At 31.0% G+C, this 16,993-nt stretch overlaps 2 protein-coding genes across 2 annotated transcripts in view; one reads left to right on the forward strand and one right to left on the reverse strand.

The window, feature by feature from the left end:
• Positions 1-504: 504 nt before the first annotated feature.
• On the reverse strand, positions 505-7,344 carry LOC146141589 (uncharacterized). Its single transcript, XM_083390310.1, has 7 exons — positions 7,211-7,344; positions 5,346-5,425; positions 4,814-4,892; positions 4,310-4,444; positions 3,401-3,498; positions 1,901-2,007; positions 505-767 (listed from the first exon to the last, which is right to left on the reverse strand). Exons 1-7 carry the CDS (start codon positions 7,289-7,291, stop codon positions 532-534), a joined length of 816 nt encoding a protein of 271 aa, XP_083246436.1. The 5' UTR covers positions 7,292-7,344; the 3' UTR covers positions 505-531.
• Positions 7,345-8,804: 1,460 nt separating this feature from the next.
• Positions 8,805-16,993, forward strand: part of LOC146141590 (unconventional myosin-Ib-like) — a 33,965-nt gene continuing 25,776 nt past the window's right edge. The window contains exons 1-6 of the mRNA XM_083390237.1: positions 8,805-9,001; positions 10,263-10,378; positions 12,179-12,378; positions 14,686-14,732; positions 15,149-15,212; positions 16,176-16,274. Of these exons, the coding sequence (XP_083246363.1) occupies positions 8,873-9,001; positions 10,263-10,378; positions 12,179-12,378; positions 14,686-14,732; positions 15,149-15,212; positions 16,176-16,274 (655 nt within the window). The 5' untranslated portion in view covers positions 8,805-8,872. The remainder of the gene's footprint in view (positions 9,002-10,262; positions 10,379-12,178; positions 12,379-14,685; positions 14,733-15,148; positions 15,213-16,175; positions 16,275-16,993) is intronic.

The raw sequence follows: 16,993 nt of genomic DNA on the forward strand, positions 1-16,993 counted from the left end.
AAGTAAGGGGGAAAAAATAAATTCTGCCAAATATCGAAGTGACTGAAAAGATTAACAAAGTTATAAGTTAAAATTTACAGAAAACTTGTAATACCTTTGTATTAATCCAGGGGTGGGTTCTTGAATTTTTTTTACCGCGGACCCCTATTTTTTTTTGCCTCGCGTAGACTACGGTGGGCCAAAAAATTCAAATATGACGCCAAAAATTTACGTCACAATACAAATAGACTTTATGAGTTTGCTGATTTCGGTCAAAAAATGTGAAAGTGAAATAGGGTCTTTATGCATTCAGTGCAAAACCGTTTTATTCTTAATTAAACTGTTTTCTCTGAAAAATTGATTACTTCTTAAATATGAAAAATTGATTACTTTCTTAAAGATCCCTTTCTGAAAGAAAGTGCTCCATTTTCCTAAAGAAGTGCTACATGGACCCCAGTTTAAGAACCCCTGTTATAATACTACTACACTTTTTTTGCTGTGTCAGAAAAGCGACACGATATGCGAAATACATATGGTCAGGTAGTTTTGACGTTATTTTGTCGTCGAGACCTTTTCCCAAAAGGCAATGGCTTGTAAAAAGGCGTCTCCCGTTTCTTCGCTTATTCGACCATTTTCGTGGCCCTCATCGTACAGTTGTCCGTGGTAAACGTTCGTGCCACGGTCTAAGAGCAGATGACGCGGAATCTCGATGTACTGCTCCTTCCATAAGCGGCTTGAAACTATTTGGTAGATCAGCTCGCGGTTGCTTTTCCGGCTTTTCGCTCGACCTGAGTTGAAACGGGAACACACAGTAGGGGGCAGTGTTGCAAACAGGTCATTTTAAAATGACTTAAGTCCCAGTCAAGTCATTTGTAAAATAACTTAAGTCCAAGTCAAGTCTTTTCGAATAAATAACAAGTCAAGTCCCAGTCCAAGTCATCAGTTGCGCAAATCAACTTCAAGTCATGTCCTTGTCATAAAAATAAACCGTTAAACTATTAGAATTTTTAAACTCGCATGATTATTAACAATAACTGAACTAAAAAATAAGGAAAACGGAACATATAGCAAGCAATTTGTTTTTCGTGCAAAAATTGGACGAATAGCTCAATTTTTATAAAAAAACATACTTAAAGAAATGCTTTATTTCAACTAAAGTCATTTGTTATTTTGCCCAAATGACTTTAGTCAAGTCAAGTCATTTAAAAACGGTGACTTAAGTGCACTCAAGTCAAGTCATTGACTTAAGTCATTACAACACTGGTAGGGGGTCTACAAAGCAACATTATCAAAAGCAGAATAACCTATAACACCACAGCATTAAGACCAACATCTTAATAAAGTCAAATACGCAATAATATCCACGATCGAATAAGATGTTGTAATGACTTGACTTCAATGCAGTTAAGTCACTTTTTCATATGACTTGACTTGATTTAAGTCTTTTGGGCAAAACGTCTTTTAAACAAATGGCTGGGGTTGAAATGAAGTGTTTTCATTAAGCATTTTTTTACAAAATTGGTTTCTTTATCTTAAGTTTTGTACGTAAAACAATTTGATTGCTATATGTTGTGTTTTTATATTTTTGTTGAGTTATTCTCATAATCGGACGATTTTTTTTTTAAATAAATATAAAATTATTTTTTCAGAACATTTTAATTATTTTGTGGCGAGTAATTTTTCCTTTGTAAAACAAAAAAAAAACGTTTTTGTAGTTTACAAAACGTTGTTTATTAATAAAAATCGCTTCGCAGTAGTGATTGTTTTACGTAGCAAGGCTCCAAAGGTGTTTAAAGCCTTAAAACGCGACCAAATGCATCTTGTATAACCGGTGTCGTTATTGTTGGCCAGTACTACTCCAGAAGGTGTTGATCACAGAATAAAAAAAGTTGTTTAAAACTTTAAAAACACCAGCACTTACGAACACTTAGCTCCACGGCATCACCAACAGCGCCGCGTGAACATTGAATTACACAGGGCTGGGAAATATCTTTGCAAAGCATACCCATGATCATCATAGTAACAGCTCTGTGTAAAAATGCGGGAGAAATAAAATTGAGGTACACTATGCACACTATGCAGTATGCACGGACATGTAATGTAGCTTGATAATGAATTTCAAAGCAATTTTTTTGTATAATAATTTCTACTCCCATTGTAATATTGCTTGATAATGATCATGAATCTCAAAGTCAAAAAGGTCGAGTAAATCGACATCAGAAGTTTTTCTACAAGGAGTAATAAGTTCATCGAGTAACAAATAAAGGCCTGAAAAAAACGCTTATTTTCATTAAGCCGGAAAGTATGTTGTACACCTATATCCTATACTTAAGTACGCTATGCACGGATCTGTAATGTAGCTTAATAATAAATCCCAAAGCCAAAAAGGTCGAGTAAGTTGATATCATCTGACAAAGAAGATAATAATTAAGTTCCACCTTTTATAAGTGATGCTTTGATCTATTTTAGTCACATTAACTGATGATTATATGAGTGCTAACGAAACGTCTTAATCAAGATGATGTCGATCTACTTGACCTTTTTGGCTTTGAAATTCATTATCAAGCTAAAATAATTCGAAAACAAAACAGCAAGACTTAGGGTTTTTTAAAGAGGAACATAGGGTTTTTTAAAGACTTTTCATTACACAAATTAATGCAAAGACTTTTTGGAAAACTTGTTAATGTAATATAGCGTTGCAAGTTGTCAATAGATTTTCATAGAGTACATTGGACATTAAAAAAAATATATCATTAAGTAAGACCTAAAATCGCATCCCGGTCAGGTTTTTAATATAATGCGAAAATTAAACACTATACATACCATGATCAACATGATTAGGAAACAGTATCCATTACGGTATAGCTTTTAAATCCATAACTTAAGCAACAACACATAAAATAAATTGCAAGACTATTGCAATACTTTTGAAAAAAAAAATTAAAGACTAGTCAATATGCAACCAATTAAAACATAATCAAGATATTAAAGATTCAAAGATTTTGTAGCAACCCTGGTATGGCCAAAAAAATATATTCAAGGTTGAACTTAAGGTACAGAGTTTTGAAGATCAGTTTTTAAGAAATAGAAAACCACTAATAGAGCTCAAAAATAGATTAAAATTGATTTATTCATATCCTGAAAACATAATTGAAGTATTGGCTAAGGTTATGGGTTCAAACCTCACCACAGATTATTTTTTTTACCTTGCCTTGCCTGCACTAAAAAGTCTAACTGATTTTAGTAATAGCCTCTTCAAAGGTTTGATACATTATAATATGTATGCTGTAATGGTTGGACCATACTACTTCAGCAGATCACAGCCTATACCAATGGCTTCACATAAAATAGTTAAACATATTTTTCTCTTTGAACTATGAACATTCTGTTTTATTGTCAGCAAAAAAGTCATTTGTCTTACTTGTTTTGTAGGTTTATCATATTGTACTGTGGAGGCAATCTATTGTGCTCCACTAGTGTCAAGTCACAATCTTGTATCTGGTCTACAATTGGTTTAACCTGTAAAACAAAATGTGTACCTTCTTGTTACTTACATATCTATATGTGAAGTTCTGTGTGTATTAACACCATTATATCATATGTATCATTTACCAAAATGCCAATTGTGATTTCTAAATATTATTTAATTTGCGCTTATTACTTTTAAAAATCGGGTTTAGGAATGCGACTAGGTTTTCGCATCTTAAGTAACAGTATGTAATATTTAAATGATGTAAATCAAGCACTATAATCAACTGATCATTTTACATAGGATTTTTAATTCCAAATAAGACACTAAGAAACACAGAGGCAAAGTTGCACAATTAGTTCAATATTCTTTAGACTTTCCTGTCTTTGTCAAAGTCAGTTATTAATAAGCTTTAGTCGTTCAAAAGAGAACAATATTTCCACAAAATAAGGCATTATCAGTCTGTAGACAAAACAACAACAAAACAATGCAAACACGTAAACTGGTTGGTAGCAATTAAAAGTAAAAAATGACAGTAGAACTGAAAGAAAAATTGGTGACGAGAATAATTGTATGTTAAAAAAATAGTTAAAAGTTATAGGTATAGAAAACTAGACCATTCTACTGCCCAAGTCTTGGAAACAGCAACCAGCTTTTGGTAACGCGAAATTTTTTTTGGAAAAGGGAAAAGAAAAAAGGTGTTTAAATGACTAAAACTTTATAATGACTATGTTTGACTAAGACAAGAAAGTCTAAAGAATATTTGCAACCATTTAAAGTCATTTTTGTCATTTGTGTGTAAGGCGAGTAGATATTTTAATATTTTACACATTCAGTTTGTTATCGGTTTATAAGTCTTACGATTTTAAATTGCGAAACTGGATCTTGTTTTGTCCATTGCCGACTGAAAACCTCCTTGAGTTTAAACTCCTTAGTCATCGTAACACAGGCAATTTCTTGAGTCGTTACAACTATTGATGCAATCTTTGTCATTTTCTGAAAACGAGTATATAGTAAATTAGTAGTAAAGAAATAATTGCGAAGCAATTTTTGTCAATTTCTCAAATGTTTATAAAACTAGTTTACTGAAGGAATAACGAGGCCGTTTGTCTTTTTTAGAAAATATTACTAAATTAATAATGAAGGCATAAATGTCTATAAACCCTTTAGATTTTCCAAAAATAAATATTACTTCATTATTATGAACTGAAGTTATTAAAAAAAATATAAAACAAAATAGTGACGGACCAACAACAAAAATAATTTAATGCAAGTATTCTTATAAATATTTGATGCTGGTCTAGAATAATTTTTTGATATTGTAGTTTTAGTTAAACTTCTGCAAAAAAGAAAGTTTTATCTTACCAATAAATCTTGATTTTTAATTTTCTGTAGAAAGAATGGTCTTTTAGCCTTTTTTTTCGTAACTTCTTCAGAAGCATCTCTATAAGTAAAAAACAGGTCAATGTAGAATCTAAAATCCTGAATAAAAAGTTTAAGTTTTCAAATATTTGTGTGAGCAGTTTACTCATACAGGTGTGCACACAAATTTCTTCAAAAGCGTCACTGATTGCATACTGCAAATATTTAAAAAAACACATTCAAATTTCTATTTTAAACTTAAAAAAATCACTTTTAAAATCCTTTTAAATTTGTACAACAAAGCCCTATATTTCAGGTAATTTTTTTTTATTTTAGGAACAAATAAAGCTACCCTTGTGATTGCTGACTGCAAGTAATCTGATTGCTGACTTCAAATAATATACAAAATAAGACATTAAAATTCTTAAAAAAAATTTACTTTTAAAATCAATAAAATTATTTTCAATTTGTATAAATGACGCCCATTAAATTATTATATATTTAATTATATTTATTCAAGAATAAATTAAGCTACCCTTGTTGTAATTCTTGTTGTGATTTCAATGCTGCTTCCTCCTCCGGCATTAAAATCGTAGAATTGCTCTGACATCGACTCTGTGAAACAAATGAAGAAAAGACTTAAAATAATTTAGAATTCAGAGGTGTTACCACTAAAACACTCTCAGTAGGTCAGTTGGTTGGTTTACGAAAAAAAACTTCAGAAATATATTTAGGTCCACTATGCACGGATCTAGAGCTTGATAATGAATTTTAAAGCCAAAAAGGTCGAGTGAATAGACATTATCTTGACAAATACTTTTCGATACACACTTGTCACTACCTTCGGCCATACCGGGACTGTCGCTTTATCAACTAAGCTACACAGGCTCAGAGGGAAGCAAGTCGACAAACAAAATGTCACCACATACAACCCATATTTATTACATAATGTGCGCCGTTATCGTTGCTTGCTGCATTAGCCTGTGGTAAGGTTCGACTCCTGGCCTTTGGCCGGAACCAGTCTAACAATAAAAAACTAAGCTACACAGGCTCAACGATCAAGAAACAACCATGACACCAATGCTTGGTGCATTCTGTTAATACAAGCAACTTTATATTGAAGGGGATCAAAAGTACCACATTCAGTCAATAAAAGATAGATACACTAGTAACTTTATTACAGTCAACTAAATTTTAGGAGTAACCGCACAATTTTAAACAGAATAAACAATTAAACATCATAATATCCAAAGTTTTCAATCTAGATTTGCAGAGTATGTTTTAAACAAATAATTCTTAAAACTGTGCATATTCAACCAATTAGTTGTGTATTTATAACACTAGGATTGTGCTTTATCAAATTGCATAAATTGATTTTAATTTGAAGGTAGGTATCTATGTAAAACAGGTTGGGTATCTCCATATCTTTGGGATAATTATTGCAGCCCTTATCGAGTCATTTAATATTCAATTGTCAATTTAACAACAAGGTACAAGACCTTGGTAAGTATAACTGAAAATGGCATAAACTTAAGGAAGAGGCTATTTGCCCGGCACACCCGTTTACCAAACTTCAAAATTCGCCTAACTGTAACCGTATCTGCAAAACTACAATATGATTTTTTGCTAATGCCGTTTACAGTAGTGCAAATTTCAAAGTTCTTCAGCTTTTGAAAGAACTGTAAACAGCTTTAGCAATAAATCGTATTGTAATATACCAGAAGTGTTCACACATATAGTGCAAATTTTGAAGTCAGTATCATAAACAGGTGGGAAATAACTTCGGCACTGGTTTACAATCCTGCCACAACAAACATTATTTGGGTTAGGATGCAGGTTAACAGTTGGGTTTAGGTAGGTTAGGCAATATTATTAAATATACAAATACTTGACCTACCCTCATCCAAACCATAACCCAAATATTGTGCAGCTAATGCATAGTTTAAGATGGTACAGTCTTAGTTGCAGAACGTTGCCATCTAATTCTATAGTTGTTTACCAAACTTCAAATTTTGAACTTTAAGGCTGGCTTATTCATCCATATATGGAAATTTGATCGGTTATCGTAGTTTGAATTTTGAAGTTTGGTAACGCTTGGCCAATAGCAAATAGCCTCTTCCTTAATTGAAGATACAATCACAATTTGACAATTTAATTTATAAAATAATTTTCCTTTGACAAATAATATCACAATGCCAGTTCAGCAAACAAATAAATTACACGGGACAATTTTTAATCATTTTCTTAACATTTTACCTTTAACCCTTTTTTTTGTTTTGAATTGCTTAGTTGTAAGGCTGCAGTATACAAAAATAGGCTTAATCTCCCAATTTTACCATAGCTGTTGAGTAATTTCGACCATTAAAAAATTTAAATCTAACAAACACCACGAACACGAACCTGAGTTATAATAGGAATAAAGTAGGGCAGAAAAAATGAGTTTGTTCGCAAACTGAACGTCTTTACTATGTTTGGCAACATCTTGTGCTGTTGGTAAGTTAGGGTTACATAGATTACATACTTGTGTGATTTTATTTTCTACAAATGCACAAGGGAAAACAGTAATTATATTAACTCTTATTTCTAGTGTCTAAGTATACTAGGGTTTAACTACAGTTATAAATAAACAAATGCATTAGAAATTCAACAACCCATGCTTTGCAAGTTATACAATCGGGGGATTACCCGGTTTAATTCTATGCATGACATTAATTTTGAAGTGTGTCGATAGAACTCCTTACACAACATTTATAACGAATAAAAATAATCAATTACTTTTGCACTCACTCAGATTCGGTCATGAAACATGTTAATTTATCAATCTGGCACAAAATTACTTAATAATTTGTAGGATAACGAAATCACTTTTGTGACTTTTAGTTTTACTCATGCATGTTTTTATCCAAAACTCAGGATGGAAATTTGGTATGTTCATAAAAACTCCCAGGATCTAATCCTTGATGTTGATTATTATTCTTTTATGCATAAGTTTTTATCTATGTGCAGTAGGCCAAAACCTACCTTTTTCAAACTGTTAAAAATCGGGCAATATTGTAATATTTAATCTATATTGTTCAAGTTGCATGTTTTGTAATTGTATTTTTATAAGTTAAAAAAGTAAATATTGCAGTGCAATTTCGTTTTCTATCAACAAAACTCCCTATTCTGTGAACACTGGTTTCCTATGCCGGTCGAGCATGACGCCTAGCGATATAAAACCAACGCCATCGGAGAAAATCCTATTCCATTGAATGTTGGCTGTCTTTGAGGCAGGATGTCGTTGTCTGTCGGAAATACGCGAAATATGCCGTTTCAGCAAAATGCTGGAGTATTCAGATTGAGTGTAAAGCTGTCGTGTGTGATTTTATAAACCCTCTCTGATATGTGTGATTTCCAGAATGGCTAATACTGTATTAGTAAGGCATCTTTGAAATGGAACGCATTTTCGTTTTTGATTGATACGTTGTTTTATTATTGGCACGTCTTTTGTCTTAAAAACAAGGTTAAATAAATTCTAAAACTTGTTAACTAGAACTTTACCCAAAAGTTTGTGTGCTTATTTTATAGGATTTAGAAAATATTTAGATTGTATAGAACTGTCAATCTAAAATAAAAAAGATTTATGTTTATTGGTGGATTTATGCTTTCATGGTACTTGGTAGTACAATGATGGTTCTTAAAAGTATATTTTTGTTAAATCAATTTTATTTTTCATCGATAGAACTAAACCTAAATAAATATTTGGCTGACATATCTTATAAAAGTGTGTTATTTCTAATTTTCTTCCATGTTTTCAAGTACCAAGAATATCTGCCATTTGCTTTGCCATATAAATTATGTCATAACGATCTTAGATTTTTGATATCACTTATTCTTGTTACTTTAAACAATAATTTTTTACTCACAAAACAAGAAATTTGTCTGGCCATTGCTAAAATAAAGCAAATTAAGACCTTTTTTATGAAATATCTTTCTCTGAATGTGTTTAGTTTTTGGTATTGTACTTATAACTCCGCTTGTAAATTGCCCACCGACGAAATCTGAAAACAAAGCCGAAACAAAATGCCAGTAAAAGGGCATAGTTTGCTTGATGGGGTGATTGGAGTTGGCGATGCTGTCTTGCTTGAACCCGTCACCGAAGAAAATTTCCTGAACAACCTACAGCAAAGATTTCAGCACGACGATATTTATGTAAATATGTTTTTTTTATTTAAAATTTTAGTGTAAATTACTCAACAAATCAACGCAAACAATTGCATTTTGTCCCCATCTACCAAGTATCTCTCGCACAAAGTGCTTGCCTAATATTCTACAATTGTTGTAATTTTTTGTAAACGATTACGTGTATAGTTAATTTCAAAATAAAAAATGGGCAGTATTACAAATTTTGGAATAGAATTTAGACAATAAATTGGTGTCAATATTCAGCAGCAACACAAATCAGTACCATTATATCTTAAAATATTTTTTACCTAGTAAAATTTAGTTACTCTGCATAATTGCTTTCCTACCTTTTTACGCCAAATATCTTTTGATTAAAATTCTTCCAAAAAAAACATCGGTGATGTTCTTTTTTGTGAAATTTTTCTTGTCTAGTTAATATTGAGAAGTTAATGTTGAGTTAACATTGACCTTATTAAAAATTCTGGCAGAGGAATTAGGCAAAAAAAAAAATTTTTTTGTAGCCTTTTGCAGCCACAAAATGTTAAATACGGTTTGGTTACTCATTTTGTCTCAAAGGGTTGTCCAAAGATTTAAAAAAAATATGTCACTATTTAAACAACATTGAAGTCATTAGCCAGGGAAACATATTTTGAATATTCCGTATTTTAAAGCATAATCTTTGCAACATTTTATTTATACACTTTTAGAATTTATTTTTCTATCTTATAAGAAGTATTAGGCCAGAAAAAGCAAATAGAAATATAGATTTATCAAGATTTGCATTTTTTCAACAAGCTGGATTGGTAACTTTTTATATCAAGTGTTTAAATTTTTGTTGTTTTTTAAACAATTTTAAGAAAAATAAGGACTTAATTAAATCATGATAACTATCCTTGGATTGTAATTAGAATCACAATTAGCTTTAACTTGCAATGCAACATTTTTTTTGTCATTGAAAAATTGGTTATTTATACATGTTTTAAATTTATTTTTGTACATTGAAAGAAGTTGTGTTTGGCCATAATATAGATGTATCAAGATTTCCATTTTTTTAGTAAGTTGGATTGAATTTTTATATCAAAATAGATACAGATTTTTATATGCCTAAATGTTTATTATTTTTTATACCATTATAGAGAAAAATAGGGAGTTAAACACATCATGTTATTGTTAGCTGATTCTGGTTTGTGATTAGACTCACAATCAGAAAAAAATACATTCCTTTTTGTTTCCCGAAAATATTGGTGTTTAAAAGGATTAGATAATAACTAATATAATATACCTTCAGACGTACATTGGAAATGTGGTGGTTTCTGTGAATCCGTACAAGAACCTGCCAATCTACGATGCTGAGATGATTGAGCGCTACAAGGGTCGGAACTTGTATGAATTGCCGCCGCACATGTGAGCACCTTTTAATTACTTCCAACTATCACTTCCTGTATAGTTGTGTATTACATCGGCTGGTTAGTGCATGACGCATAGCTGTGATGCAGTTTTAAACTTTGTAGACTTTTTTGGACTATTTGCACTGTAACATATATTATAGTTCCAAATATCACAGATTTTTTTTGAAGATTTGTTTTTAAATACAGGATTACAGGATTAATTAAAAATTCTTGAGCTATTTCTTCACAGATAATTCTTTGATAACGTTTTTGTGACAATATTTGTTTTTAAATGCAGAATTTATCATGAATTCGATAATCTTTAATTTTATCAGATACTTATATAATTTGTCTGCAAAAACTTTTTTCTGACTATCTTTTTGTAAATGCAGGATTGATTTTAAATTCGTTAATCTTTATTTTCCTGGATTATTTTATAATTTTTATAAAACTTATTTGTGTGTTTATTTGTAAAACGGTGCCAACCTGTATATAATTCTAAACAATTCCAATTGAATTTATTTTTACTTTTTAAGATATTTTTATAATTTGTCTGTAAAAACTATGTTTGTGACTATTTGTTTTTAAATGCAGGATTCGTCGTTAATTCATTATTTTTTGTTTTCTTGACACAATTTCATTATTTGCCTGCAAAACTATTTTTTTACATTTCAAGTGATTCCAACTATAATGTTTTTCACTGACACATTTAATTTTTATTACCCACATCATAAACGGTTGTAAACTTTTGTTTGTGTATCAGTTCATTGTTTTCAAACAACTTATTTATTATTCATTGAGGGAGCCAAAGTGTTTTATTACCTGTAATTTTGGCAGATGTGAACTAATTATGGCACACACGCCTTTTCTGTGTGCATTCATTATGCAAAAGTTACACATGACATCTGTAACATGTGTTATGGTTGTGTTAAATATTTATAATCTGTTTGCGGAAGATATTTGCTTGAGTAATTATTGTCTAGAGTCTCTAGACCACATTTCTAGAACCAATTAAACACCTCACTACCCTTTTTGAATAGTGAGAATTCACTTTGTAAATAGCCATTAATTAGTGTGAAGTATTAGGTGAAATACCTCTGAATAATAACTATGGAAACATTAGGTTAATAAAAAAAATTGTCAAACACCTTTGTCTATTTTATTATTTTTTAGCTATGCCTAAACCATTGTTTTTCGATTTACAAAAAATCAATAATAATGTACAAATGTTTTTTTAGAAATTGAGTTTGCTGTTGATTCCACTGCTACCTTAAAATAAAAAATAAAAATAATTTGAATAATACTAAAGATTATAAAGTAAAATTATTTTATGAGAAATAAAGTGATCACTTAAATCTTCTATTTAAATTATTACTTTAGTATATTTTTAAGTGTTGTAATGATGACTGAAGTAAACTATTTTCAAATGACTTGACTTTGCTTAATTTTTTTAGTGAAAATTGCTTACTTTGAACTTAAGTCATTGAGTCAAATGACTTGGGTTGAGATTAAATGTGTTTTTTTATTAAATAGTCAGCTTTTGATCTCAATTTTTACACAAATAATTACCTTGCTTTATGTTGTGTTAAGTTGCTGCTTATAAGTCAAGTATTTTAGTAATTTTAAATACTTGACTTAGACTTGTGGTATTTCACAAATGATTTGATGGGTCTTAAATTGTTTCAAAATTACCTGTTTACTACATTAAAGAAATATGTATATAACAGTTCGTTTCTAAGTTATTTAGTGCAATAATGATCACAGATGTCGCCTGTTGTAACCCAAAGTAATAGCAACCTCAAATTTCCTGTTGCAGATTTGCGGTGTCCGATCTCGCCTATCGTTCAATGAAGAACTACAACCGCGACCAGTGCATTATGATCACCGGTGAGTCTGGCTCTGGTAAGACAGAGGCAAGCAAACTGGTAATGCGATACGTGGCTGCTATGAGTAGTCGCTCTAAAGAAGTCGAGGCAATTAAGCAGCAGCTTCTCCAGTCAAATCCAGTGCTTGAAGGTATTTTAAATTCATTATTTTGTTGGCTTTGTTTTCAGGCAGTGTGCCTTCTCTAAGATGTTTATGTTTTTTTTCTACAACTTGTAAATTTGAACTCAAATTTTACTTTTTTTTTACTGAACTTTCTGTTGTAGTAATTTAACCTAAGAGACTGGAAATTTTTTTTTAGCGAAATATATATATGTTTTTGGTCTTATTAAATGTTTGACTGTGATTATGATAAAAAAATGTAAAAAATATTTTCTTCAATTTGAAATAATTTTTATCTAATCCAATGCTAGGAGGTATTTTGTTCATTTGTTTTTCGTTTGGCTTTAAACATGACGATTTTTGCTGTCTAATTACCAATACAGTTTCAAAATGCTATTTTGTGAACTAAGGTTTCTAAAATTTTCATTTTTTAGATGGCAAATCTTCTCAAACCCTTTGGATTTTTTTTTAAATAAACATTAAAATCTTGCCAAATTTCTGCATATTTTTTTGGAAATTGTTTTCTGAAATCAAACTTCGGTTTTAAATTGTGTGCTAAGGCTTTATCGATGTTCAGGAATGTATTAACAACACAAAGGCTTAAACAAGTGGATTCATAGCTTGTTTAAATAGAAGGTCTATACATAAAAACACTGTTGTTAAACAGCATAATTCTAAGTTAAACCTCATTGCCAAACACTTGCAAGTAACTAAAAAAGCGAGCTCCTACCTCGACAAGATAGTAACACCAAATGCCGTAAGGACAACTACAATGTCAAGGCACCGTGTGCTCAGTGACCTTTGAACGCAAATAAAGTCATAAAACACTTATAATAAAATGTGCAAGATTAACATAAACCAATTTATGCACTTTTTTGTTGGAAAAACTTGTTTTAAAAACAAAGATTGTTTTACGAAAAAATGCTAAGTTACTCACTTTAAAGGTTGAAATCTAAACCAGTGTTTTTGAATGTTACATTATTTTGTTGATTTTATTTTTAGGAAAAATGTAATTAAAAAAAAACAGTCTATTATCAGCATGACATTTTTATTTAATACTTTTTAGTGAAGACATTTGTCTATATCACTTTTATTTGGTGAAAAAAAAAATATATATATAGTTCAAAAAAACAGTGTATTATTAGTTTCAGAAAAAATGTTTTCCCAAACCAGTGTTTCTCCTATTTTATAATTCGATGTATTTGATAAAAGCTTGTTTCAAAAACCGTTGTCTTTACAAAAAAAAATGCCTGCACACTGCACAGGTAGCCTGTTTCACCCAGGGCAAGATATCATACACGGTTCAGCGACTTGCAGCGAAGCGGACAGTTTGAGCTTGTTTTCATTGCGGCAGGCCAAATCCAGACGCCTGAAATTCCTTCTCCTTTTAAGGCCAATAGCGACCCGTGGGCCACATAATGGCTAGCTTACACACTCTGGGCCCACTTGTCTGCAATTTAAATTATCTCTTCTCTTTTTCTCTGTTGAATCATCGCACTTAAGATTTCGTCACTTGAAGGCTTTTCTTTTTATGACTCTTGTCTAGCTTTACCTTTGGGAATATAACACTGTGTGTGGTGTCAGTTTATACCACAAATAAATCCCTATTAATAGCAGCATTGACTTTGTTGTATTTTTAATAACCAAATTGTTGTCAATATATACCTTAAATTTGTTTGCCATATATGTCAATAATGAACCCCTTAATTAACAACATTGACTTTGTTGTATATTAAAACATTATTTTGTATAAATTGTTTTGTCAATATATACCACAAAAAACCCTAGTAATAGTAATAGAAAAAACCCATGGACTTGTTGTATTTTTAACACCAACATTTTTATAACTTGTCAATGTATACAAAAAAAAACCTAATAATAGAAACATTGACTTTGCTGTATTTTTAATAACTAAATTTTTAAAACTTTTTGGGTCATTATATATATATCACAAATAAAAGTCATTTTAATAGCAACATTGACTTTGCTATATTTTTAATACACCGATTTTTATAACCTGTTGTGTCAATATATTCCATAAATTTCCTTATTTTAAAATTATAACTTTTTTTGTAGTTTTAAATTTTTCCATTCACACTTTTTTATTTCAAACCTTTGTTGCTTACCTATATAGGACTCGTACCTCTGGCCACTTGTTAACAATGTTTTTCTTAGTTTAAAGTAAAGCAACAGTACCATCCTACTTTCTGCTTTTAAATTGGAATCATAATGCTATCCATAATAATCCATATTCATATTTATTTTTTCATGAACAATATCAACACCGATTAGGTACAAAATAGTAGTCAGTAAATCAATATTTTCTTGTTTTTTTAGCATTTGGAAACGCCAAAACAAACCGAAATGACAACTCCAGCCGCTTTGTAAGTTTTTAGATCATTTTTTTCACAAATTCAGTGTAAATATGCGATTAGAGAGATATGTGTAAGATGAAAACAGTTACAACTGCAAATATTTGAGCATAATGGTTATAGCTTGTTGTAAGATATAGTAAGAATATCAAAGCCCATACAGAAGTAGGCAGCATTTTGAATGAAAAATGTTATTGAAAATTATAAATGAACAAAGATATATTATAAACAGTAATGATACCTACTTCTGTATGGGCTTTAAGTGCTAAAACATTTTTGAACAGGGAAGTCAGCATGTACAGTGTTAATACTTTGCCTTTTTTTTGAACAAAAAAACGTTTTTTTAAAGTCGTATTTAATTGAAAAAAATGTGTAGGTTCTTACATTAGTTGCATAATAGCAACAACTAAAACGCTTTTTCTGCTTAGGGAAAATACATGGATATTGAGTTTGACTTCAAAGGTGACCCTGTGGGTGGTGTTATTTCAAACTGTAAGTAAACAGCCTTTCTTTTGTGCAATTTGTTGATTTAATAGCCTTTGTATTGCTTTATTATTCAATGTAAAGCATTTCATTGTTGCAAATCAAATTGAAGGTGTTGGATTCCAAACCAAGCACCATTGTGCCAAGCAAACGTGTAATTTCAAACAAGAGTTTCACACAATAAAGTTCAAGTCATTGTTCTGTATTTTAAATAAATCAATTAAAGAATTACTTTAGAGCCCAATGGTTAGAGGTTTAGTTAGCCGTAGTAGAAATATTAAAAATTTCTATATGGATTTTAATATTTCTACTACGTTAAACATCAATTAAATCTTTGTTTATGTAAATTAGAAAGTCTAATTATAGTGAAGTAGTACTTCGAACCCAGTCTCAGGCTCACCGAATCTGTCGATCAATGATGCAAGCAGGGCAGTCTAGAAAAACAACTATAGCTTGTGGTGAGGTTCGAACTGAAGACCTCTAGTCATACGGAGACTGTCGCTCTACCAAACTGAGCTACAAAGGCTCAGAGAGGAGTGAGTCAAGAAACAACCATACCCCAATGCTTGCTAGATTCTGTTAGTACCGACAACTTAACATTGAAGGGAATCTACAGTGTCATATCATTATTTAATGAAAGATGCACACACATCTATGTGTTTAAACAACTGTGATCTTGCCCTTCTCTAGCTACGTTTTGACCAACGGTTACAGCTTACGTATCATTAGTACACTAAAAGCCATTGCAGACTCACCGAATATGTCGATCAATTATGCCAGCGGAGCAGCTAAGAAAACAACTTGCCTGCGGTAAGGTTCAAACTTAAGTTGTTAGTTAGAATCTAACTGCAGCCTAGTTATTTTCCTAGCCTGCCTTGTATCACTGATCTGCAGATTCGTCGAGTCTGTGATGGATTTTCGGTGTATAGTGAAGTATTCATATTTAACCTCATTTTGTTGTGTTTTTAAAAGATTTATTGGAGAAATCGAGGGTGGTTCGGCAGGCTTCTGGGGAAAGAAATTTCCACATTTTTTATCAACTTCTCAGCGGAGCATCTCCTGCCACCTTAAGTAAGTAAATAATTATATCTATGGGTAATAGGAATTTTTAACCAACATGAAAGTAGGTAACATTTTTTATGTTTTTTTTATAATTTTCTTTCTTTCTTTTTTATAATGGTATACCTCATAGCTTTGGTTTTAGATTGTTTGTGTATTGGTTTTTGAGTTGCTATCTGCTTAATATAACACAGTTATGGAATATCAAAGCCCAAGTAGAAGTAACAGCAAAATAATCTAGCAAAGCTAGCAATTCAGGTCAGACACATTAACCAGATCTTAAAAAGATATATATATATTTCGCCAACTAAGGCATCGTCAGTATATCTTATTCAAATAGAATCTTATTGTGTCTGACCTGAATTGCTAGCTTTGCTAGATTATTTTGCTGTTACTGATCAGGAATTAAGGTCGACATTTATCTTGCAAGGGTCAAGGTGATTTCTATTATTCACATATTCAGTGCACCAAGTAGAAGTAGGTAACAAATTAAACGTTTCGAATATCTCTCTATTCGTTTTCAACATAACTTAAATGTGTGCCTCTTAGCCAAGAATTTATATATTTAACTACAGAAATTGTTTGTGTATTGGTTTTTATGTTATTATCTGCTACAATATAATACAATTATGGAATATCAAAGCCCATAATTATAGAAGTAGGTAACATTTTGATCGTTTTGAATTTCTCTTGATTCATTTTCAAAATAATTTTAAGTAGGTAACATTTTG

This window comes from Ascidiella aspersa, chromosome 5, assembly GCF_963924565.1.
Source record: "Ascidiella aspersa chromosome 5, kaAscAspe10.2, whole genome shotgun sequence".
NCBI classification, from domain to species: domain Eukaryota; kingdom Metazoa; phylum Chordata; class Ascidiacea; order Phlebobranchia; family Ascidiidae; genus Ascidiella; species Ascidiella aspersa.

What these genes read in the sequence shown, in the direction of transcription:
- LOC146141589 (XM_083390310.1), bottom strand. Translation starts at nt 7,291, where the DNA reads ATGTTGCCAAACATAGTAAAGACGTTCAGTTTGCGAACAAACTCATTT. An exon ending in TTATTCCTATTATAACTCAG is followed by an intron (nt 5,426 to 7,210) that starts GTTCGTGTTCGT and finishes TTTGTTTCACAG; the next exon opens with AGTCGATGTCAGAGCAATTC. An exon ending in CAGTTTCGCAATTTAAAATC is followed by an intron (nt 3,499 to 4,309) that starts GTAAGACTTATA and finishes TTTGTTTTACAG; the next exon opens with GTTAAACCAATTGTAGACCA.